Source organism: Suricata suricatta, chromosome 7, assembly GCF_006229205.1.
Source record: "Suricata suricatta isolate VVHF042 chromosome 7, meerkat_22Aug2017_6uvM2_HiC, whole genome shotgun sequence".
Classification (NCBI taxonomy): domain Eukaryota; kingdom Metazoa; phylum Chordata; class Mammalia; order Carnivora; family Herpestidae; genus Suricata; species Suricata suricatta.
Genome location: NC_043706.1, coordinates 122,272,009 through 122,296,187, shown reverse-complemented (window position 1 = coordinate 122,296,187; position 24,179 = coordinate 122,272,009). Strand labels below are relative to the sequence as shown.

At 36.0% G+C, this 24,179-nt stretch overlaps 1 protein-coding gene across 1 annotated transcript; it reads left to right on the top strand.

Moving 5' to 3' along the window:
• The first annotated feature begins 874 nt into the window (after window positions 1-874).
• LOC115295357 (52 kDa repressor of the inhibitor of the protein kinase-like) lies at window positions 875-14,474 on the top strand. The gene is given in 5 exon segments (XM_029943243.1): window positions 875-1,250; window positions 11,880-12,083; window positions 12,179-12,329; window positions 12,379-12,983; window positions 12,986-14,474. Coding segments are annotated over 5 exon segments (2,667 nt in total). The 3' UTR covers window positions 14,317-14,474.
• The last annotated feature ends 9,705 nt before the right edge of the window (window positions 14,475-24,179 follow it).

Here is a 24,179-nt window from a genome sequence, read left to right as displayed (position 1 = left end):
ATTAGCTTAAACACCAAATAAGCTGCACCCTCTTGGACAACAATCTGTTCCCCATTGTCAGTTTTTACCTGGGACACTATCTGGGAAATGTGAAGTGTTGGGCCCAAGTGGGTTGCTCTTTGCTCCCAGACATTGAACGTGGAAGGAGGAGCCAATAGGACCTGAGATACTGAGAATAGTATAGGAACCAGTTTGTAGACAACACCCAAAGTGATTCAGAAAGAGGAGGAGGCAGAAGAGGTGAGATGGCCATAAGCATGTAGAGAAAGAGGATTCTTGGTTCTAAACCATGTCAGCTCTGACAGAGAATCAGACCCCATGTTTTTTTTCCCCCCACCAACAAGTTTAAATATGAAGTCCAGGTCAGGCTGGATAAGATCAGGGATTTCTCTGAAACAAAGGGAGTCACATTAGCTGCTTGGGAATATTGGGAAAATCCTTGTCCTGAGGCACACTAACCACAGTTGCTCCAGTTAAAACCACTACCTGGGAAATGAATGAGGGAGAAGCCCCCACTCTTAGGAACAGTGAGTCAATGTCCCCTTCATCAGGGAATGCCTCTGTTTCTTCCAGCAACCCAGGTTTATTGGGAGGAGGCCAGTTTAGACTAACAGGCCTATAGCTCTGGGTCTTGACTTAGAGAAATCATGGCCTGTTTAGATAAGAGGCCCTTAGATGTGAGTCCTGATTTAGAGAAATGAAAGTCTGGACCTAGGGTGCCTCAGTACATTTATTCTGCTTCTTGCAGAAGAGATCTAACTGCAAGCTCTCATTGAGGCCATGCAGTGTTGAAGGAGATAGGTTCTTTTCTAAATGTTGCAATCCAAATTGTTTCCAGTGGGCTAAAAGGGATCCCAAAGGAGAGTCCTTGGGGATGGAAGAAGCAGCTCTCATGTTCCTCCTAGAGAGAGAAAAGTGGAGAAGGGCCATTAGGCTGAAAATCTCCCTCAACTCTCAGATGGTGTCCCATGCACAGGACATGTCAGAGGTTCCTGAGGTGTCAAAGCAACCCCCAAGGCATCCCTGGAACAAAATCACTGTAATCACTACTGCCTTTAAAGGCCTCTGCAGGAGGGAGGCTGGCCCTCATCCTGCTTCCCCATTGCATTCTAGACTACACAAGGGTGCTGGGATTTGGATCAAGTTTGCCTTGCTGAGAAGGCCGTGCTGCGCTGTGCCGTCGGCAGCCTTGCTATGCCAAGCTGTGGCTTGCCTTGTAGAGAAAGCCAGGTCGTGCCTCAGTGGCCATGGTGTGTGTCACCTTGCAGGGAAGACCACAAAGAACTTGCCATTTTTAACCCATAGAAAACACTGGAAAAAACTTTACAAAATTATTCAATTCTGTAGTTGAGGAAAATGACAGAAAACAGTAAAGCTAAAAATCCATCATGATCTAAGGGATATTCGGACACACATAGTCGTTAACAACTGACTTCCTAGGAAATGATCCCTGTTGGGTTTGAATCCAGTCGGGTTCTGGCTTTGGCCAGCTTTGAGCAGAGGCCTCATAGCCAGAACTGACTAGACCAGGGACGTAAAGAAAATCACCTTAGATCAATGAGGAGGAAACCTCACATAAGAGTCTTAAGATTGGCAACTGTGCTATCACTTATGTGGCTGTTCTGTGCCCAAGAGACACAGTTTTATGTAAGAACAGGAATAAAGACAAGGGTATCAAGTTTCTGGGTCTAATTACCATTCTGGCCAGGCAAAAGGCAGGCTTTCTCCTCCCTGCAGAGTAGCCATGGCCTTGAGGACTGCAGCCTGAGCAGTCAACCTGAACGTGGTGGTCCAGTAAGACAATGCTCCTTACAGAGTCCCTGAAATGAGTGTAAGGAAGAGAAAGCACTTACCAAGTTTGCACTGCCTCATAGTCCATATGAAAAGACTCACAGCCTCACGTTGGGCACCAAATGATGAGACTTTGGGGCTATGTGGGGGGGTGTAGAGCTTATGGCCAAGAAAGAAATCTTTAAGATGTCTTTGGTGAAAAAAGTGATTTTATTATAGTACAGGGACAGAACCCATGGGCAGAAAAAGCTGTCCTGGGACCCTGAACAGAGACTTGTTATATTCTAGGGAGTTTGGGGAAGTAAAGTCAAGGGGAAGTTTCCAAAGGGATTTTCATATGCTAAAAAAGACTAACAGGAGACTGGATGCCTAGGTATTGTCAAGCTAAGGTGGTTTTTCCCTCTAGAAAAACATTAACATTAAGACAGTAGGGAGTTTCTGGAGAAAAATTTTACTCTGCCAGCCTCAAGTATTTATCGATGGGCTGCAGGTTATAAAGAATTTTAATTTCATCTGCCATTTCCTTCTGCCTTTGTTTTCCACATCACTCCCCATGAAATTTTAGTTCATCTAAATCATTCATGATATTAACTTATGAGGTTTTATTTTTAATTAAAATTTTTCTAGTCTCAGCAGCAGAAGCAATGATATGCAATGGTCTCCTAAATTCTTGTGAGAAATTTAGTTCAAATCTTAAAGAGTAATAAAAGTCTGAGACCATTTTCAAGTATTGTACTGGACTAAGTGTTTAAATACATGAAGCTTCGCTACCATCACAGGAAGAAAAATCCTTACACAAAATGCTATCCTTGCTCTATACCTCCAATTTCTTATTAAGAAAAAAAAAAGTATCCTGGGAGTTATGCTTGGATGGTTTAGAGCGGGAATTGGCAATAAGTCCCTCAGACCAAATCCAGTTAGTCACCACTCCATCCCCTTGCCTTGTTTTTCAGTAGAGTTTTTCAGGAACACAGCTACACTTTCTTGTTTATATATTGTCTATGGATGTTGCTTTAGTGCTAACATGGCAGAGTTGAGTTGTTTTGACATAGAAAATATGGCCCATAAACCCTAAAATATTTATAGTCTGGCTCATTACAAAAAAGTTTGAGAACTCCTAGTTTGGTGTACATATTTCAGACACTACTTTTTCAACTCTAGAATTTTTATTGGATTCATTTTTATAGTTTCTCTCCTTATTGAGTTTATTCTTCAAAAAAAAGGACTTGAATATGTTTACAACAACTCTTTTAAAATTCTTATCTACCACTATCTCTGTCATTTCTGCTTCTGCTTATGTTTACTAAGTTTTCCCCTGATCATGAATCACATTTTTTTGTCTCTGCTTAAGATGGTGATTTTTAATTGGATGCTTGGGCATTGTGATGAAAGTTTGGATTTTGTTTTCTTCCTTTGAAACATATACATATTTATTCTAGTGGGCAGTTCTAGCTTTGTTAAAACACATCTAGATTAAGTTTAATTTTAATAAGAGTACTACTTTAATTTGTACAAGAGTAGTTTGGGCATACCTAGTTTAACTATAAGAAGAACTTTAATACTGAAGTGTGACCTTTCTGGGGTCTCTATTGTATCATCTGGGTAGTTAAATAGTTTCTACCATGCCTGGTTAGAATTTGATTATATAACAACCAGACCTGTTTAATTTATGGTTAGTGCCTTTGTACTTCTGTCTAGTAGTTATTCTTTGCTCATTATTCATCATCTCCCTCTGTTCATGTGCAGTTTAGTATTCATCACAGTCTCAAAGAAATACTGTGCAAATTTATGGAACTCTTCATCTCTGTAAGTCCCTCTTATCTTGCACTCTATCCTAATTTTAAAACCATGCAACCCTCCTGAATCATCATCTCTGTCTCTTTAACTTAGTAATACTTCTGTACTCTGCTTTCATTACTGCTTCTTTGCACTACAATAAGGGGAAATGTCTCCACGTGAAAAAACAGAGTGACTGTGGGGCTTATTCTTTATCTTCCTTCTCTTATTCATATGCCAAAATTGTTATTTAATATATTTTGTGTAGTAATTTAATCGTTAAAGTATATAGTCTCATCAATAACAACATCATATTTGGTTGAATATTAATATACTAGTCCTATTAGAAAAGTAACAACAAATTGAGTAGGAATGCAGGGTACTTTGGACTGAATCTTGTTCCCTAAAAGTTTATATGTTGAGTTTCTAAGCCCCAGTACTAAGATTGTAACTGTATTTATAGATGTGGTCTTTTATGGGGTTATTTCGTTAAAACAAGGTCATTAGGGTGGCCTTTAACCCAATATGACTGATGTCCTCATAAGTAGAGGAAACTAGGATACAGACACACACAAAAAAGACCATGTGAACTCATGGGGGAGAGGCCATCTATAAAACAAGGAGAGAGGCCTCAGAAGAAGAAAATTGTTCCAACCCCTTGATCTCAAACTTTAGTTTCTAGAATTGTGAGAAATTTTTTTCTGTTAAGAATTGTCTCTGTTTTTAATTCTGGTACTTTGTTGCGGTAGCCCAGCAAACTAATCATAGGGTCTACTTTAATTAATGCTAATATTTGTAGGCAATACATGGATCTATAATGATCTGCATGAAAACAAAGAGGCAATACTAAAAATATTTTACTAAAAGTAACACATAATCAATGCCAGTCAGTCAGCATGATGTCAATCATATCTGTGCTCACTAGCTGAAATAAGCCATGAGTCAAGTGATTGGAACAAGAAATTTATAAAACAAATACTCTGTATTTAAATATCAAGGAGTATATTTTGTTATATGAGCAAATGTATCCATCAGTGGTCTTCGTGTTGTCTCTAAACTTACTGAAAGTGTGTGAAAAATTATAGAAATTATTATTCTTGCTTAATTTATTCCTGCTGATATTTTCTTAGCTTTCTGTATGTGACAGTCACTATCTAGAGACTAGAAACCTAAAGAGAAATACTAATCTGTAACTAGGTATAATAATATGGTATAGTTATACCATCATATAATAACAAACTTGTAAGAGCATATAACATTTTGATATCTTCACATATGAAACAGTGTTATTGGTTTTATTTTAAAAATAAAAAATATCATATTTGTACTAATATGACTTCTAAACCATTCAATTGGTTTCTAAAATATGTTTTTAAAATGCCAAGCTATCAAAAATTTATTGGCAATTACTGTGTTGTCACTATAATGCTAAATAAGACAATTATTCATCAAGGTCATAGTGTATTGGAGCTAGTGGTCCAGTGAGCCCACACATTGTATACAATTCTTGGCCCATGAAAGAAGGCTAAATCTAGGAAAAGAGCATCTGAAATCCATAGCCTCAGCAGTCAGGCAACAAAAAGAAATAAAAGATAGTCATTTCAAGTAGAAAGACGCCAAACTTACTCTTTGCAGACAACATGTACTCTACATAGAAAACCCAAAAGACTGCACAAAAAACTACTAGAATTGATACACAAATTCAGCAATGTCACAAGATATAAAATCAATGTATAGAAATGTCTGGCATTTCTATACACCAATAATAAAGGAGCAGAAAGAGAAATCAAGGAATTGATTTTATTTACAATTGCACCAAAAGCCATAAAATAGTTAGGAATAAACTTAACCAAAGAAGTAAAAGATCTATTGCTGACAACTATAAAAGCTTATTAAAGAAATTAAAGAAGCCACAAAGAAATGAAAGACATTTCATACTATGGATTGGAAGAATACATATTATTAAAATGTCTAAAATACCCAAAGCAATCTACATATTCAATACAATCTCTATCAAAATATTATCAGTATTCTTCATAGAGCTAGACCAAACAATTCTAAAATTTGTATTGAACCAGTAAAGATCATGAAAAACCAAAGTAATGTTAAAAAGAAAAATCAAACCTGAAGCATCCTGATTCCAGACTTCAGACTGCATTACAAAGCTGTAATCATCAAGACAGTATGGTACTGGCATAAGAACAGACACATAGATCAGTGGAACAGAATAGAGAATCCAGAAATGGACCCACAAATGTATGGCCAACTAATCTTTGACAAAGCAGAAAAGAGTATCCAATGGAAAAAAGTCTCTTCAGCAAATGGTGTTGGGAAACTGGACAGGAGCATGCAGAAGAATGAAGCTAGACCACTTTCTTACACCATACACAAAATGAATGAAGACCTAAATGTAAGAGGAAACCATCAAAATCCTAGAGGAGAAAACAGGCAACAACATCTTTGACCTTGGCCATGGCAACTTCTTAATAGACATGTTTCTGTAGGCAAAGGAAATAAAAGCAAAAATGAACTATTGGGAACTCATCAAGATAAAAAGCTTCTGCATGGTGGAGGAAACAATCAACAAAACTAAAAGGCAAATGATGGCATGGGAGAAGGTATTTGCAAATGAAATATTGGATAAAGGGTTATTATCCAGATTCTATACAGAACTTATTAAACTCAAGGCCACAAAATCAGATAATCTAGTGAAGAAATGGGCAAAAGCCATTAACAGACACTTTCCAAAGAAGAATTCTAGGTGACTAACAGACACATGAAAAGATGGTCAATATCACTCATCATCAGGGAAATACAAATCAAAACCCCAATGAGATACCAATTCACACCTGTCAGAATGGCTAAAGTTAACAACCCAGGCAACAAGAGATGTTGGCAAGGATGTGGAGAAAGGGGAGCCCTTTTGCACTGTTGGTGAGAATGCAAACTGGTGCAGCCAATCTGGAAAATAGTATGGAGGTTTCTCAAAAAACTAAAAATGGAACTATCCCATGACCCAGCAGTTTCACTACTAGATATATATTCAAAGGATATAAAAATGCTGATTCAAAGGGGCATGGACACTCTCATGTTTATAGCAATGCTATCAACAATAGCCAAATAATGGAGAGTCCAAATGTCCATTGACTGATGAATGGATAAAGAAGATGTAATATATATACACAATGAAATATTATTCAGCGACCAAAAAGAATGAAATCTTGCCATTTGCAACAATATGGATGGAATTAGAGTGTATTATGCTTAGTGAAGTAAGTCAGTCAGAAAAAGATACATAATATATGATTTTACTCATATGTGGAATTTAAGAAACAAAGCAAATGAACATAGGGGAATGGAGAGGAAAATGATATAAAAGGAGAGAGGGAGGCAAACCATAAGTGACTCTTAAATACAGAGACCACACTGAGGGTTGCTGGTGGAGGAAGTAGGGGGATGAGCTAAATGGGTGATGGGTATTAAGGCTTAAGTACTTGTTAAGATTAGTACTGGGTGGTAAACATAAGTGATGAATCACTAAAATCTCACTCCTGAAATCACGATTAGACTATATATTAACTAGGATTTAAATAAAATTAAAATATTAAAAAGAAAGAGAGTTTGGGGCAAACATCATCATAATGTGGTAATGTAAATGGTATTCAAAGAAATAAACTGGGAAGCCTAAGAGAAGCGGTTGGTAATTTTAAGATGAAATGTAAACCACAAGACTTCCTGGAATTCCCGGGTGTATTAATTTGGGAGGGCTGCCTTACAAAATAGTAATACAAGCTGGGTGATGTGAACAACAGAGGTGTACTGCTTCACAGTTGAGGAGGCCCATAAGTCTGATGTCCAGGTATCAGCAGGGTTAGTACCTTCTTATAGCTGTCAGGGAGGGTCTGTCCCAGGCCTTTCTCTTTGGCTTGTAGATGACTGTGTTCTTCCTGTGTCTTTTTGTATTCTCTCTATGCATACCTATCTCCAAATTTACTATTTTTATAAGGACACAAACCATTGGATTAGAGCCCATCCTAATGACCTCATTTTAATTTAATTATTTCTGTAAAGACCATATTCTCAAATAAGATTCTGAAGTACTTCCATATATGAATGTGGTGGTGGGGACACAATTCAACTCATAACAAAGGGACAAATGATCCAAAGACCTAGGGGCCAAGAATTCTTCTTTTTCTGTGAGTCAGATGTCTATTTGAAGTCCATCCCCAATTAGATTTAGGACAAGAACTGAAATAGGTTGATCTGCATATAGCAGAAAACACAACACAGTGGTTTCAAAAGGATAGAATTATAATTTTCTCCTACATAAAAAAGTCCAAGGCTGGACTGGAATCTTTGTGGGTATCAGAAACCCAGCTTCATCCTACTAATCTATGAAACCTTCTTGACATCCATCATCAAGTTCACTTTATATTCTAAGAGCTGTGCAAGAGCTCTAAGAATCAAGGCTGTATTCTCAAACTGTTTCCAGATAAATCCAGTCTCTTTCAACACCCTTCTTGGAAGTCCTAAAAGCACTTCTACTTGTATCTCACTGGCCAGAATTTAATCAAATGGATTATTTTACCTGCAAAATATAGTATTTCAGATGGCTATGTCACCTCTCCAAATAAAGTTGTTTTAAAAAATATATATGGGAAAATGGATATCAAATGGCAATTAGAAATCTGCCTCATTGTTAAGTATTGATGGTAGATATATGCAGATTGGAAAACTAAGACCCTGCAAACAGATTAAAGGTCAAGTAAGAGATGCTGTGTTTTTAGAGAAATCAGAAAAATTTCTAGCTTTTTCAGAGGTTGCTCTTTGAGAAGTTAAAATGGTAATCATTGGTGAGGATGAGTTGCATTACCCCTGTTTACCAATGTGAAAGAATGAATGTTTAAGCACACCTCTCCATAGAAACTCTAGATGATTGGTACTGTTCTGTTCCTACACTCTGATAGTCAGCAAGATAAGAACAGCTAGGTCTGCAAAACAATGTATGAATCTATATTAGCTGTGATGTTGCTGTCAGGGCATGAATTAGCCCTAAGGGCTCTAGGCCATGCTCAATATAATATAGGTTCTGTTGGGTTAAATGAGATTTCTATTTAGCCAGACCAATAAAAATTATGTTATTACAAGCTACTAGTTATTAGATCTACCAAGCCCTGTGCTAATTATCTATTATCTAATTATTACTTTTAACTCTTTATGGCAAATGTTATATTACGATTTTGCCAAATAGGGCATTGAGGCTTAGAGGAATTATTTAATTTTAATGGTAATGCAATTGCCTTGTGGCAAATTTGGGGTTCATAGCTACATCTGTCTGGTATCAAAGCCATTATGATACAGTAAACTCTAATTCTATATGAAAGTAGGCAATTAAGAGGCACTCTCTCAAAATCAGACAATTGGACCTAAATCAGTTTTCCTGGGAGACACATGTCATGGTTTTTACTCTGTCCATGACATATTAAGAAAAGGTTATCAGTAAAATAGGAACGTGTATCCTGGGGAAAGTCTTAGGGGAGAATAAAATGTCTTTAATCTTTTAATGGTCTATAATATTGACAAGCCAATGCTCTTTTTTCTGTATGGGCTCGAGAATAGAACTAGGGAAACAAGGCCAATGGACTTATGTTATGAAGAGGAGGGGTTTTTATTTTTTGTTTGTTTGTTTGCTATAATTCTGTATTATCAATTGGTAAGAACGGTTAACTTACTAAATTGTGAGTTTCTAATATTAACAAAATTATATAAGCGGAGTTACTTGGGGTTTCTCTGTGTCATAATAATGAATGGTTAATGTGGATGCATTTGAGTGTTCCTATTCTGGGTTGAATTGTGTCCTCCAAAAAGATATGCTGAAGTCCAAACCCTCCGTATGTGTGAATGTCACCTAATTTGAAAATAGGCTTTTCAAAGATAATTAAGTTAAGATGATGTCATAGTAGGTTACTGAGGGCCTTAAATCCAATGACTATTGCTCTAGTGGGAATAGAGATTCAGAGACACAGATATACAGACAGTTATAGGAAAATGGAAAAAAAATTGGAATGATACATTTGCAAGTCAAAATGCAAAAGATTACCATCAATTACCACAAGGTAGGGAGAATCAAGGATGGATTGTTCCCTAGAGCTGTTGGAGGGAAGAAGGTTCTGCTGACACCTTAATTTTGGATTTATTGCCTCCACAACTGCCAGAGAATAAATTTCTCTTGTTTTAGGCTACCTAGTTTATAGTATTTTTTTTTATGGCGGCACTAAGAAACAAATAGTCCCTTTCAGACTTGAGTATCTCTAGTTTGCTGTAATGAGAATATATATAGGCTTCATAGAAAAGTGTCTTAAAGTAGCAGAGATTCCAAGGAGACAGTGATATTAGGTTGGTTCATAAACAATGAGTGATATGTTATGCAGAAAAAAATAGTGAAAGGAAATAAGGAGTAAGAAATCATATGAGCCTATACCCAAATGTTAGAATAAGATGTGGTATGTTGGAGGAATCAGGGTACCAGACTGACCAAGGACTGGGAAGAGCTAGTTTGGAATACTGTGAAATAAGTCTGGATCATTGTGCATGGAAGACTGTAGGTGGTATGTAGTTCACTACAAGGAATTCAAACTTTGAGGGGTTTGTGATTTCTTTATACAAGTGGATTTTATGGATCCCCATTTGATGTCCAGGTACCTCGAAGTAGATAGTGTGAGATGTAAAAAGCTCTAATGTTTGCCATTGTTCCACTTTTTACAAATAATTCTTTATCCTGATATGAAATTTCATTTCACTGTCGTATACTCTTCAGGCAAGTGATAAAATATTATGAAGAATATTCAGGTATCAATGCAGTTAAGAGGAGAATATTTCCTTCTGAGTGTTTTTTTCAAAAAGAAATTTAATAATTTTCATGATAGGAAATATAAAACTGTGCAAGGCGGAGAGACTAAAGCTATTCTTTCCTTCAGGAATGAGTTTACATTTTTAACACCTTTTTCATGAATCAGCATCTTTTTATTGAAGAAGGTAGCCTGTAAGTAAGTATTAATGTTTTAATCTAGATTATTTCTGATGCAGGGCATTGTGAAAGTCTCAATTAGGAATGGAAGTGTGTTGTTCTATTTTCAAATTTCTTATACATTTTTAAACCAAATTCACAACTGTCTGAGAGGTACATAGTATAAGAGTATCTTTGTTCATTTAACATTTTTGTCAATATTAATATGTTACACCTATGATCTTGTGTAATTACTGGGATTTGTATGTTCAGTTCCTTATACTCCTTTTGTTTATAAAAGGTTGTTGGAAAAGTTTTTTCCCAATCTAATAAATATTTATCATCCCTGAATATTATTTAAATAAATAAACACTTCATTGACCATGTGTGGGCGTATGAGTATGCGTGTTTACCTCAACAAAAAGAGTCATTCTCCTTGATATTTGGGATGATGGGCATGGAGGAGGGCACTTGGGATGAGCACTGGGTATTTTATGGAAACCAGCTTGACAATTAACTATAAAAAAAGAAAAGCAAATGAGGGGCACCTGCGTGGTTGGGTTGAGCATTCAATTTTGGCTCAGGTTATGATCTCGCACCCTGCTTTGAATTCTGTGTCTCCTCTGTCTCCACACCTCCCCTGCTCACTCTCTCTCTCTGTCTTTCAAAAATAAACAAAAATTACTGAAATTAAATAAAATGAATATTAACTGGTAATCATATAGTAATTTTATAAAGCAGGCTATATGTTACATTTTAGGTGTTATATTTACATATTTCATAAAATCTTCTTTCAAACTAGTAACAAGATATTCAGTGGTGTCATGAGGGAAGGGATCTGCCTAGATCTCTTATATCCTTTTATGTATGTTTGATAAAACATTTGGAAACTTCATTAATTTATGTCAAATTTGTAGAGAGGCTTTAACTAGATTAGTGTACACTTCAAATTGAAGTTGAATTCAAGTGCATCAGGTTGATTTTTTCTCTTGCCAAGAAATTATAATGCTAATCAAGCTGGGAGGGAAATGATCTCACTGTGTTCTGTGCTGTACAATGTGAGAATTAAAAATGTGAAAAGGTGTTTGATGGTTGAATGAAAAAATGTCATTATTTGGAGTACTGTAGCATTAAGAAGTAATTAGGTAAAACAATCATAGGGTTAAATATTTTCTTTAACTTGAAAAAATGTTGTATTTCAAATATTATGTGTAAGTGAGAATGGTAGAATTTTGATTTAGCTTTGTCTAAGGACACAGTTCTTTGTAAGTAATACCATTTACATCCTCATTCTAATTCTATGAAGAAGATTCTAGATGTTCAAAAGTAAGACAGAGGAAGAGCACGCAGTCGGACCTGGCCTTCTTCAGGTTCCCGCGGGATCCGGCCAGATGCCAGAAGTGGGTGGAGAATTGTAGGAGAGCAGACTTAGAAGATAAAACACCTGACCAACTCAACAAACATTATCGATTATGTGCCAAACACTTTGAGACCTCCATGATCTGCAGAACTATACATTTTGCAGAGGCATCAGAAAACTAAAGATTGATTGGGTTATTTTATTTCTCAAAATTAATTGAAGCAGATACTTGTGAAGTCATTGGGCGAGTCCTTATAGGACAGTTCTTCGAGATAATGCAATACCAACAATATTTGATCTTACCAGTCATTTGAACAATCCACATAGTAGACACAGAAAACGAATAAAAAAATTGAGTGAAGATGAAATCAGGACACTGAAACAGAAAAAAAGTAAGTGATAGTGTTAATGACTCAACTTCTGAATGCCTTTTAAAAAGGCCTAGACCTGTTGATGAAACTTCTGAACAGGAACAAAAACATAAGGAAATCAACAACAGCAACGCTCAGAACGCCAGTGCAGAAGAAGGGGGTGGAGAACAGGATGAAGACATTTTACCTTTGACCCTTGAAGAGAAAGAAAACAAAGAATACTTAAAATCTTTATTTGAAATTTTGATTCTTATGGGAAAACAAAACATCCCTCTGGATGGGCATGAAACTGATGGGCTCCCAGAGGGACTCTTTACTCCTGATAACTTCCAAGCACTGCTGGAGTGTCGGATCAATTCTGGCGAAGAGGTTCTGAGAAAGCTCTTTGAAACAACAGCAGTTAACACGTTGTTCTGCTCGAAGACACAGCAGAAGCAGATGCTAGAGATCTGCGAGAGCTGCATTCGGGAGGAGACCCCCAGGGAACTGAGAGACTCCCACTTCTTCTCCATCATCACTGACGACGTCGGGGACCTAGCGGGGGAAGAGCACTTGCCTGTGTTGGTGAGGTTTGTCGATGAGTCTCATAACCTGAGAGAGGAATTTGTGGGCTTCCTGCCTTACGAAGCAGATGCAGAAATTTTGGCTGTGAAGTTTCACACCACGATAACTGAGAAGTGGGACTGAACAAGAAGTACTGTCGTGGCCAGGCTTACATTGTGTCCAGTGGGTTTTCTTCCAAAATGAAAGTTGTTGCTTCTAGGCTTTTAGAGAATTATCCCCAAGCTGTCTACACACTTTGCTCTTCCTGTGCCTTAAATATGTGGTTGGCAAAATCCGTGCCTGTTGTGGGAGTATCTGTTGCATTAGGAACCATTGAGGAAGTCTGTTCTTTCTTCCATCCATCTCCACAACTGCTTTTAGAGCTTGACAATGTCATTTCTGTCCTCTTTCAGAACAATGAGGAAAAGGGTAAAGAACTCAAGGAAATTTGCCATTCTCAGTGGACAGGCAGGCATGATGCTTTTGAAATTTTAGTGGACCTCCTACAAGCACGTGTTTTATGTTTAGATGGTATAAATAGTGACACAAACATTAGATGGAATAACTATATAGCCAGCAGAGCGTTTGTACTCTGTCGTGCAGTAACAGATTTTGATTTCATCGTTACCATTGTTGTTCTTAAAAATGTCCTCTCTTTTACAAGAGCCTTTGGGAAAAATCTCCAGGGGCAAACCTCCGATGTCTTCTTTGCAGCTAGTAGCTTGACTGCAGTGCTGCATTCACTAAATGAAGTGATGGAAAATATTGAAGTTTATCATGAGTTTTGGTTTGAAGAAGCAACAAATTTGGCAACTAAACTTGATATTCAGATGAAACTCCCTGGGAAGTTCCGCAGAGCCCAGCAAGGTAACCTGGAATCTCAGCTAACCTCCGAGAGTTACTATAAAGAAACTCTAAGTGTCCCAACAGTGGAACACAGTATTCAGGGACTGAAAGATATAGTCTCAGAACAGCACCTCAAAGCTCTTAAATGCTCATCTCTGGTACCCTCTGTCATGGGACAGCGCAAATTTAATACATTGGAGGAGCACCATGCTGACATGTACAGGAGTGACTTACCCAATCCTGACAAGCTGTCAGCCGAGCTGCATTGTTGGAGAATCAAGTGGAAACACAGAGGGAAAGATATAGGGCTTCCACCCACCATTTATGAAGCCCTGCATCTGCCAGACATCAAGTTGTTTCCTAATGTTTATGCATTGCTGAAAGTCCTATGCATTCTTCCTGTGATGAAGGTTGAGAATGAACGCTATGAAAATGGGGGAAAGCGTCTCAAAGCATACCTGAGGAACACTTTGACAGACCAAAGGTCAAGTAATTTGGCTTTGCCTAACATAAATTTGGATATAAAACATGATTTGGATTTAATGGTGGACACCTATATCAAACTCTATACGACTAAGTCAGAGCTTCCTACAGATAACTCAGAAACCATTGAAAATACCTAGGAGACTTTTAAAGTGGGATTTCTCTTATGTTTGATATTTGGAAAAATCTGTAAGAAATTTGAAAACATCTTACAGAAAAGCTGTCAGGTGTATGTAGGCCACTTAATCACTGAGTATCTTGACCTGTCAACCTCTTCATTGAGTACATTAGCCATTGATAATCTACCTATTTAAATGGCCCCTGTTTGAACTCTTACGCTTTGAGACGTAACTGTTCTTCCAGAAGATAGCATTGAAAGTGCCGCATTACATTTCTGTGGAAGCCCTGCTAATGGCACTTTGGAATTGTTTTAGTTAGGTCATTTTAGAAATAACACTTATTATCACTGGATCCAATTGTTGGGTATTGAGTTAGTTCTTAGGAGAAATAGATTTTGAAGAGGTGTGGTGGAAAGGAATACATTTTATAAAATGTTACAGTGAAGCTCATGAGTGACCTGGAGTGTTAAATGTTAAAAATCTGTAATGGACAGTTAAGGGAGTTATCAGACAGCTAGAGAGAGAGAAAACAGAAAATGTGAACTTGCCAAGCAAGATTTCAGTGCAGATTTTGTCTTTATCAAATAAACCTAAAGGAACAAGTTACAGTTACGGTTTGAATGGGTGAGTCTGCCATTGTCGGTGCACATTGGGTGGTTGCTGTTTACATTCCTTTGTTGAGCCTACATCTCCATAAGATTTTTAGCAGGTATTTGTTGAACACCTCTGTTTCATGGTCAAGACAGGATCAGAGGCTATGGATACTGACAACTGATTTGTCTGTTTCCCTCTTTTTCCATGGCTATATTTACTGCCTCATCTTGATTTATAAACAAAACCTGGAAAACCTACAAAAATAAGTGTTTTGTGGTTTATCTAGGAATAATACAGAAAATATTACTGTTACTGGTGAAAAAAATCAATTTTGTATAGTTTATTTCAACCTAAATAAAATGTGAATTTTGTTTAAAAAAAAGTAAGACACAATTAAACAATAGATTGTCTTATAAAACGTGATAAAGTTATTGGCATACAAATGCATTATTTACCTGACTTAAGTAATTGCCTAGTCAATTCCATATGTGTCACAATATGCAATTGAATATTTGATTCATTCTATTGAAATAAAAAGAGAACTTGGATTTTCTAGATAGGATATTTTTTTGGTCAATCTGAACTATGGATCTTTAATTTCCAAAACCAGTAATTATTCTAAAATGTATGATTATTTATAAAAAGTAATGAAATGAAAAATACTATTTTAACTTCTAGATTCCCATGAGAGATATAAGCAAGTGATCTAAGACCTTTTTTTTCCCCTTAATTCAACTGTGCATTAATCAATCAAATATTTATGGAGTATTTACTATGTGCTGAGAGTTAGTCTGAGAGAGAAAAAAATGAATAAGAAAGAATCCATGATTCCATTGAGTATGTGGTCTAGTTGGGATGACAGCCTCAGAATTGGGTAATAAAAGCAATGTAGAACATTCAGTGATAGAAAGATGTAAGGGACATTGGTCCTTGGAAAAATGATTCAGATGAAATTCTGTCTTGAAAGCATTTCTGTTTCCCCATTTGATTCATTATCCTTTGATCAGACCAACAGGCTACTCTGTTTTTGTAATACAGCACTCCAGCTGCCATACTCCTCATCATCATTTCTAAATTCTACCCTGAGCCCCATGGCCCTGGTCATGCGGCATCTACTATTGAAGGTAGAGAAACTATGAATGTAAGGAAGCTTTATCTGCAGGTCCCATGTTTTAGCCTGTAACAAAATACCATAGACTTGGTGGCTTAAAAAAAGACTTTTATTTCTCACAATTCTGGAGGCTAGGAAGTCCAAGATCAACATGAGGATATATTTAATGTCTTGGTGAGAGCCTTCTTCCTGTCTTCTCATTAGAGCCTTATCCAGCCTTTCCTCATGCTTGCACATGGAGGGGGTGGGGGTGGTGGTGTACCTTGTAAATTTAAAGTCCATTTTATTTATGTCTTCCCTAACATGCACTCTTATGATTCCTCTCCAATAAGTCCATCAAAGCACCAGTAATCAGGAAAACAAATGATAGGCAAGACAAACAAAAAAACCCACATAATTTTAAACATATTGGAAAGCCATCCATAATCAATTATATTTTTGTAAAACAAGAATGAACAATCATTTCTAAATAATGTTATATTACATTTATCTAATAGTGGCACTCTACCTTAATCAGTCCTGAATTGGATCATTAGTTAATGAAAATAGGCACTAATTAAATACTCTTGATTTTTACTTGTATCATGAGACCAACTTTCCTGATGAAATTCAGTATGAGCATTAGATACATTTAAATACTCCAATGTTCAAATTTCACTGCAAAGAAGAGAGATCATTGTGAAAGGAAAGGTTTTATAAGCTATTGCCACTACAATTCAGTAGATGCAGTATTGCATCTGATATGTACATATCAGTCAACCCAGGAAAATCAGAATACCAATCTAAATGGTGCTGCTTTGTTTTAAGATCTGTGATGGATGTAAATTGAGATTTGTAATTGTCTACTCAGAAACATATAATTCTAGTACATTAGATCTGCAGATATCCTTAGAATCTATCAGTGGAATGCACACATTTTGTAAGTGGAAATCTATAAGTACTGTAGTGTGCCTAAGATTAAATATTTAGCAATTGAGCTGAGGCAAAAATCATATTTCCTGATTCCCAACTTGTGTTTTCACAGCACATCACTCAACCCTCTTTACATTAATGCTTAAACTGGCTAGAAGTTACTTCTGATTTCAACATAGCCAAGCAAGGCCCTCCTTTGACATTGGGCTTTAACATTGGTTGATGTAGTGACAATTGCTTTACTTTCTACTGAATACTGTGAGAGATGGTGATGTCTCCAAAACCTAAGTAAGGTTTTAATTCTATACTGGACCACTAACCTTTTCTTATACTGACAACTGCAAGAGGTTTGGCACTCCCTCAATTAACATTTTTACAGTCTTAGTAAGTCATCAGGAGACACACATCTCAGTTTTCTGACCCCAAAATTTCAAGGAGAAGTCATTAACTATGGGGCAAAAAATACCACAAGAAGGAAAAGTAGTAGACTCAGTTTAAAGAAAAGAGGAAAATTAACAACTGATTGAAAATGCCCTGGGTAGTAATAGTGTTCATAATATTTTTTAAAATAATTATCGTTTCACATTAAATATCACCTACTCTTCATGTATTCAACTATAGAGTTTTTACAATTTCTTTACAGTTTTCTTTTGCATGAAATAAAGGAATCTTTGAATATTGCAGGAGATTTAATTAATGTACTTAGCATTATAAAACTATATATTGCATAATGCTAAGAACATTTTAGACAGATGTGATTAATTTTGAATGTATTATAAAGAAAACATCTGTGAAACACAATCATATTCTAAAGAAGATTGAAATAGTTAAGCACCCCTTAATTTTTTGATTTTGGCACACTTGTCCAAGGCTTATACTAAGAGGCTGTTTATGTTTTCTGCCAGGTGGATGCAAATTCACTCTACAAAAAGGAATTAATTTACTAAGGTATGATACATCTTCTATCTTTTCTATTCTGGTAATTGAATATTCATCACATAACAAGTGCTGCTAATTAGCCAATTATTCCATTTACTCACAAATAATGAGCTTGCTATTCCTATCAAAAAAGCAAGAATTGAAAAAAACACTTTTATTTAGTTACTGTTGCTCAGATAATTTAAAAATCTTTCAAACATATAACGCATTATACTATAATGAGTCATTATTCAGTAACTATAGGATTTAAGCTTTAGTCTCTTCAGGAAATGGAAGTTTTGAGTTAATATTTAATCAATGTAACAAAATATCTGATCTTAGCAAGGGTATGTATTTGTCTGAATTTATTAGTTTGGTGAAATTAACAATTTTAGGTATTTCCTCAATACTTAAATTTATTTAAGGTGAGTGATTCATTTTGAGAACTGTTTTAATAGAAGCTTGTTTTAGGAATTTTAATTATATCCTTTGGTACTTAACAAGGGACCTGTTTTACTATTCTTCTTAAAGACTAATTGATGAAGTAAGTTAAAAATGAAAAATATTTTTTATTCATTGTCTTTATTTGTCCTTTTATCACCTTTGTATCCAATGGTAAGTATTATTTCTCTTTAAAATAATGAAATGATTGACAATAGAGAGTCCATCTCTGATCATCCTTCATATAATGGCCAGCTTGCACCATACACATTTACACCCCATCATACAGTAGGAATTCTTGCTGAAAATAGGTGGATTAAGTGAAATCTTGGATGCTAAATGGTGAGAACGTTGGCTCCATATCTTGATTAGATCCAGGCTTTGGGCAAAAAGTATGAAGAATTCTGTATAGAAACTGGCTCAGGAGAGGAGTTCTACAGACTCTTCCATTTGGAAATCTGTGGGTGAAGTGGCCAACTCCTCATGGAAGTATCCTTTCTGGAGGTCCACCAATAAATAAGGCTCATACAGGCTCCAAATAGTAATTTAATGTCTATGAACAGAGGTAAAGATTATCAAAAATTGAAGAAGTGATCTAAAATGAAATATGAAAAGGTGCCAGAATGGCTCAGTTGGTTAAGTGTCTAACTCTTGGTTTCAGATCAGGTTGTAAGGTCTTGATTTCATGGTTCCTGAGTTCAAGCATCGGGCTGTGTGCTGACAGTGCAGAGCCTGCCTGGGATTTTCTGTCTCCCTCTCTCTCTACCTCTCATGTGCACTTGCTCCTTTCTCTCTTCCTCTCTATTTCTCAAAATAAATAAATACACTTAAAAATGAAATATGAAGACCAAATCAGAGAGAACATGGACACAGAAGAACAGACAATGCCAAAAGAGGAATAATATGGATCATAGTGAGAGAAGGGGATGTATATACATATGTATAATATATATATAATGTATGTATGTATTTAGAGTCAGAGGTGAGAGAATGGAGAGAACTGAGTTTTTGGAATGTTAAATTCTAATTTTCCACTGTAAAATATAAATAATGAATCCTTATATTTTAAAAATAAGTAACTTAAATAACAAAAGAAGTAACTTTTTAAGTATAATCTTCAGAAATATGTCTGCAAACCCCAGACTTTGCCCCTACTCCCTGCCAACACCAACCAAAAAACCAAATAGAATAGTTGAGAGTAGTTGCTTCATGAGGACAGACCAGGAACTATATTTTTTCTGTGTTATTTATTTTATGTAGTAATATAGAAAGAAGTGCTTGTAATTAAATGGTATACATAAAATATGTAATGGAGAAAGCTAAGCATGAACCACTTAGCCAATCAGAGTTCTAGAAATGAGTGTCAATTGCTATAGATACTGATGGTTTTAAGGTTGTCCTTGGGATAAATACAGAGTATATGGGAAATTATATCATAATTCCTCTCCCTTCTAAGGAAGGCAGGAGCAGAGGAGGAAAGACATCACTAGCTTACTTAGTGTCCCCAAGGATTACTCAGTGGCACTGAGAACAGAAACTCTTTGGATTGAAAAGAGCAGTAAAACAGAGAATCATATCTAAAGAATGATAACCCCTTTATGTGGAGGAAGACATGTATCCCTCAAGATTTTCTTTTTGAGATATTTATAGAGGTGATTCTGTGAGCTTCTTATGACTAGTAACATTCAGTTCTCAACATGTCAAGGATTATGGTCCTGTGAATCTGCCAAAGAGAGCAGTCTGCATCTAAGCTGAAATGAACCGCCCATCTGTGAACTCCAGGAACTAGCAGCACTCCAAGAACACACAGGAGGCACTCTGAATACCATCCAGGACAGGTCTCCTGTCCAAGCCTGAGTTCACTACCAGCGAGGGGAATGGCATCACTGGGACAGGCTTAGGCAAATCAAAGTTCATTTCTCTAAATGAGGGAAACTCTCTTTTCCAGAGACTGGTGTTTTGTGCAAGGAAGAAAGGATAGGTGGCCTCTTAAAAGGGGGTTTGCTACTATTATATCTGTAAGTAGTTATGAATTTGACTCCTACTTTCAAGTACTTGTAGTTCTTATTTAGTTTCTTTGACTACAGGAAACTGGGCAAAATGTTTAGGACACTCATAAAAAAGTAGGGATATTATGGTGCTTCTGTTTTTTACTTCTAAATGTGAGATATTTGAGGTTCATATGCTTTCCATCTAAAATAAAATTTTGGGGAGGTCCCTGAGTGGCTCAGTCGGATGAGCCATTGACTTCGGCTCAGGTCATGATCTCGCGGTTCGTGGGTTTGGGCCCCGCATCAGGCTGTGCTGACAGCTTGCTCAGAGCCTGAAGCTTGTTTTGGATTCTGTGTCTCCTTCTCTCTCCGCCCCACCCCGTTCATGCTCTGTCTCTCTCTGTCTCTCAATAATAAGGAAATGTAAAAAAAATTTAAAAAGAAAATAAAATTTTTTGTTTTCCTTAAAAGAGGGTTTTAATCAGCTATAAATTCAGGTATAATTTCAGGTATAAATTCAGGTATAAAATCAGGTATAAATTTTGAATTTGATTACTTTTTATGTGTGTCATATAATTTTGTAAGCTTTCCACGCTACATTTTATTTGTTTTTGTGCTATTTGAGAAGACTATTTATGTGGTTGATACAGTCTAATATTTCTGAGATGACTATTTATTAGTCATGGTGTATTCTATAAATACATTTCAATATTCATTTTCCTAGTATTTTATTTTTAGGATTTATGGTTTATATTAATATGAAAGATTTGCCTGCAGTTTTTTTGTTAATGCACCCTAATTTATAGTTTTTACATCATTTATCCTGTTATTCTAGTTTTACAAAATGAGAAATATTCTTTCTCTAGGTTTAAGTAACAAATGAATTGTTAATACCCTCTAAGTTGAAACAGCCTGTGACACAGTGTGTGCCTGAGACCTTTTGGAATTTTTTTTGTAAATTTAATATCTTCCACAATTATTGTCCTATTTATGTTAGCTCAAGTTTATGTAGTGATTGTTACATATTTCTTTAAAATCAACTATTTCATCTAGATTTTAGTTATAGATATAAGATTATATAATATATCTGGTATTTTTTTTTCTCTGTACTTTGATTATATACTCGTTCTCATTCGTAAACTTATCTATTTGTGCTCTTAGTCATCTTAGTTGGTTAGGTAGCTAAAGAAATAGAGTTTTGGTTATTATATGCTTTTTGGCTGTTTTTTTGTTCTTGTTTCTTTTAGAAATGAAGTTTATAAAACTATCAAACAACTATAACATTGTTCTCTAATTGTCTTTGTAGCTTTTATAGTTTTTCTTTACACATTTGAGGGTATGGTAAAGGAACATAGTAAGTAAGCAGTACTACGTCCTAATTAAGAGTATGGCCTGTGGATATAGATTATCTGGGTTCAAACTCAACCCTTCTACTTATGAATTCTGAAAGTGGAAGAAATTACTTTCTCTCCTTCTGCCTTTTTAAAATACAAAAATGAATTTTGTAATAGTGCATAAATTTAAGGGTTTGCTTGGGAGTAAATTAATATATGTAAAGAGCTTAAGATGGCCCTGTAAGAGTGTAATTTCAATGCATATTAAGAGAAAAATCAAGACTAATTTAGTTAATTCAGATTGAAGTCTTTATGAGTAATAGTGATCATCCTTGTCCTATTTACTGATTTATTATTTTAACCTTAGATTCATTTTCTTTCATTTTATAGCTTGCTTTCTGTTTTGTTTTTTGTTGACACTATTTATTTTCTTATTCTTCCTTCAGAAACCTAAGAAACAGGACCCTGGACATTGGTCAGGTCCAGGGCTCCTGTTGCTAGAATTCCAGCAGTATTTCATGATGAGTAGAAATAAAGAAATAAGGATATTTAGTTAAATAAATTATTGTTTATGCAGCCCTTGAATGAACTAAGTGAGGGAAGTCATAGGGAAGCTGAAGATATAGTCCCTTAAGAGTACAGGCTGGCACTTTTCTAAGTGATATGCTTCCTCTTTGGGACATTTCTTCACTGTTTAATGCATTTCCTCCCTGCGTCATTTGTTGCCCTACAGCTAATTATATTAAAGAGTGTATTAGGATTCATCAGAGAACAGAACCATAGAGATTTTTTTATACATTTATGAAGAGAGAGAGGGGGAAGAAGGGAAGGAGGGAGGTGGTTGGAGAGGGAGAAAGAGAATGATTTATTTCTAGAACTAGGCCCACATGATGGTGGGGCCTTATAAATCCAGAATCTGCAGGACAGGGTAGCAGTTTGAAAATTCCAGCAATAGTTGATTTGTAGTCTTGAGTCCAGAGGCAGTCTGGAAACAGGATTTCTTCCTCCTCTTGGTGCCTCTCACTCTTTGCTCTTAGGGCCTTCAACTGATTGGATGAGTCTCACTCATACTATGCAGGGGAATCTGCTTTAACATAAAGTCTACTGATTGTAAATGTTACACATCTTTAAAAAAAAGCCTTCACAGCTACATGTAGACCTCTGTTTGAGGAAACAACTAGGCACCATAGCCTAGCCAAATAGATACAGAAAATTTAACCCCACCACTTTTGTTATTGAAGTACCATTGATATCAGACGTGGAGTTCATTGCTGGGCTCTTTGGACTGGACCTCGTGCTGTGAGGCTGCAATAAGACCTTTAACTCCACCTGACCAGATTTCTTTGAAGCTTGATTACCTTCACTCTTATGACGAAATGACTCCAGCACATTTTACCACTTTTTTTTCTCCATCCATGATGACTGCTACTCTTCCTGAAAGCTGAAAAGTGACATTTTTTTCCAGAAAATACTTATGAAATAAGATGTAAAAATGCAAATACTGCAATAAAGAAATTAAGCTGTGCATGGAGCATATAAAGTACAGATATAAGATACTCTAAAGGGTCAAGCAATGTATGGGTGGTATTATACTAGAATCTTCAAAACTAAATTTTACAATTATTAAGTTACTTCAATAATTCAGTGGATAAAATGATACCATTGTCCTCTTTATTTCATTAATATGCAAAAGTTTAAACTTTTAAACTTTTTAAACTTTCCTTAAATGTTCAAGGAGAGTTGGAGACAGAAGCAAATTGTTGAGGTCATCAAAAACAGGAAAAGAGCTGAGAAACTGTCAGTCCAGAGGATCATAAGGGGACATGACGTGTAAACGTAATATGTTCCCAGAATAGAAAAAGGACATTAGGGAAACTAGTGAAATCTGAGTAAAGAATGCACTTTAATAAGACTGTAGTTATATTGGATCATTACTTGTGACAAATGTGCCATGATAATGTTAACAATAGGGGAAACTAAGTGTTGGATATTTGCTAATTCTCTGTGATATTCCAGCAACTTTTCTGTAAATCTAAAATTACTCCGAAGTATGTTTTAAAAAATTTAGTGAGAAAAGACAAACTTTTGAATATTGCTTTTAGCCATGATAGAGTAATAAATATTAGACAGGACCTCTACAATAAGAGCTAAAACTAGAAAATATACATGAAAAACTCATTTTCAGAGATTAAAAAGCAGGCAACCTGGGACTTTGATCCTTGAGAGAGGGAAAACAGATGAGGTAGATTGTGGTATATTCTGCGTTGGGCCTGGAGCCACCAAGGAGTTACAAGCTCATTATTCTCAGGAGATACAATGTTGAGGAACATTTGTAGCTCCACTCAGCCAGAGTAGAGAACCGTCCCTGACCACTTGGAATTTAGAAGGGACTCCAGGTGGATCACACCTTTACACCTTAGTAGTAGAGCTAAAATATTTCTGTAGTGGAGGCTACTCCATATCCACCCTAGAAATGCTTTAAACACAGACCTGAACAGAATAAAAGTAATCTACCAATAACTGCCTGCTAAAACAATGCCTAATATTCTTTGTAGAAAGACTATATATATATATATATATAAA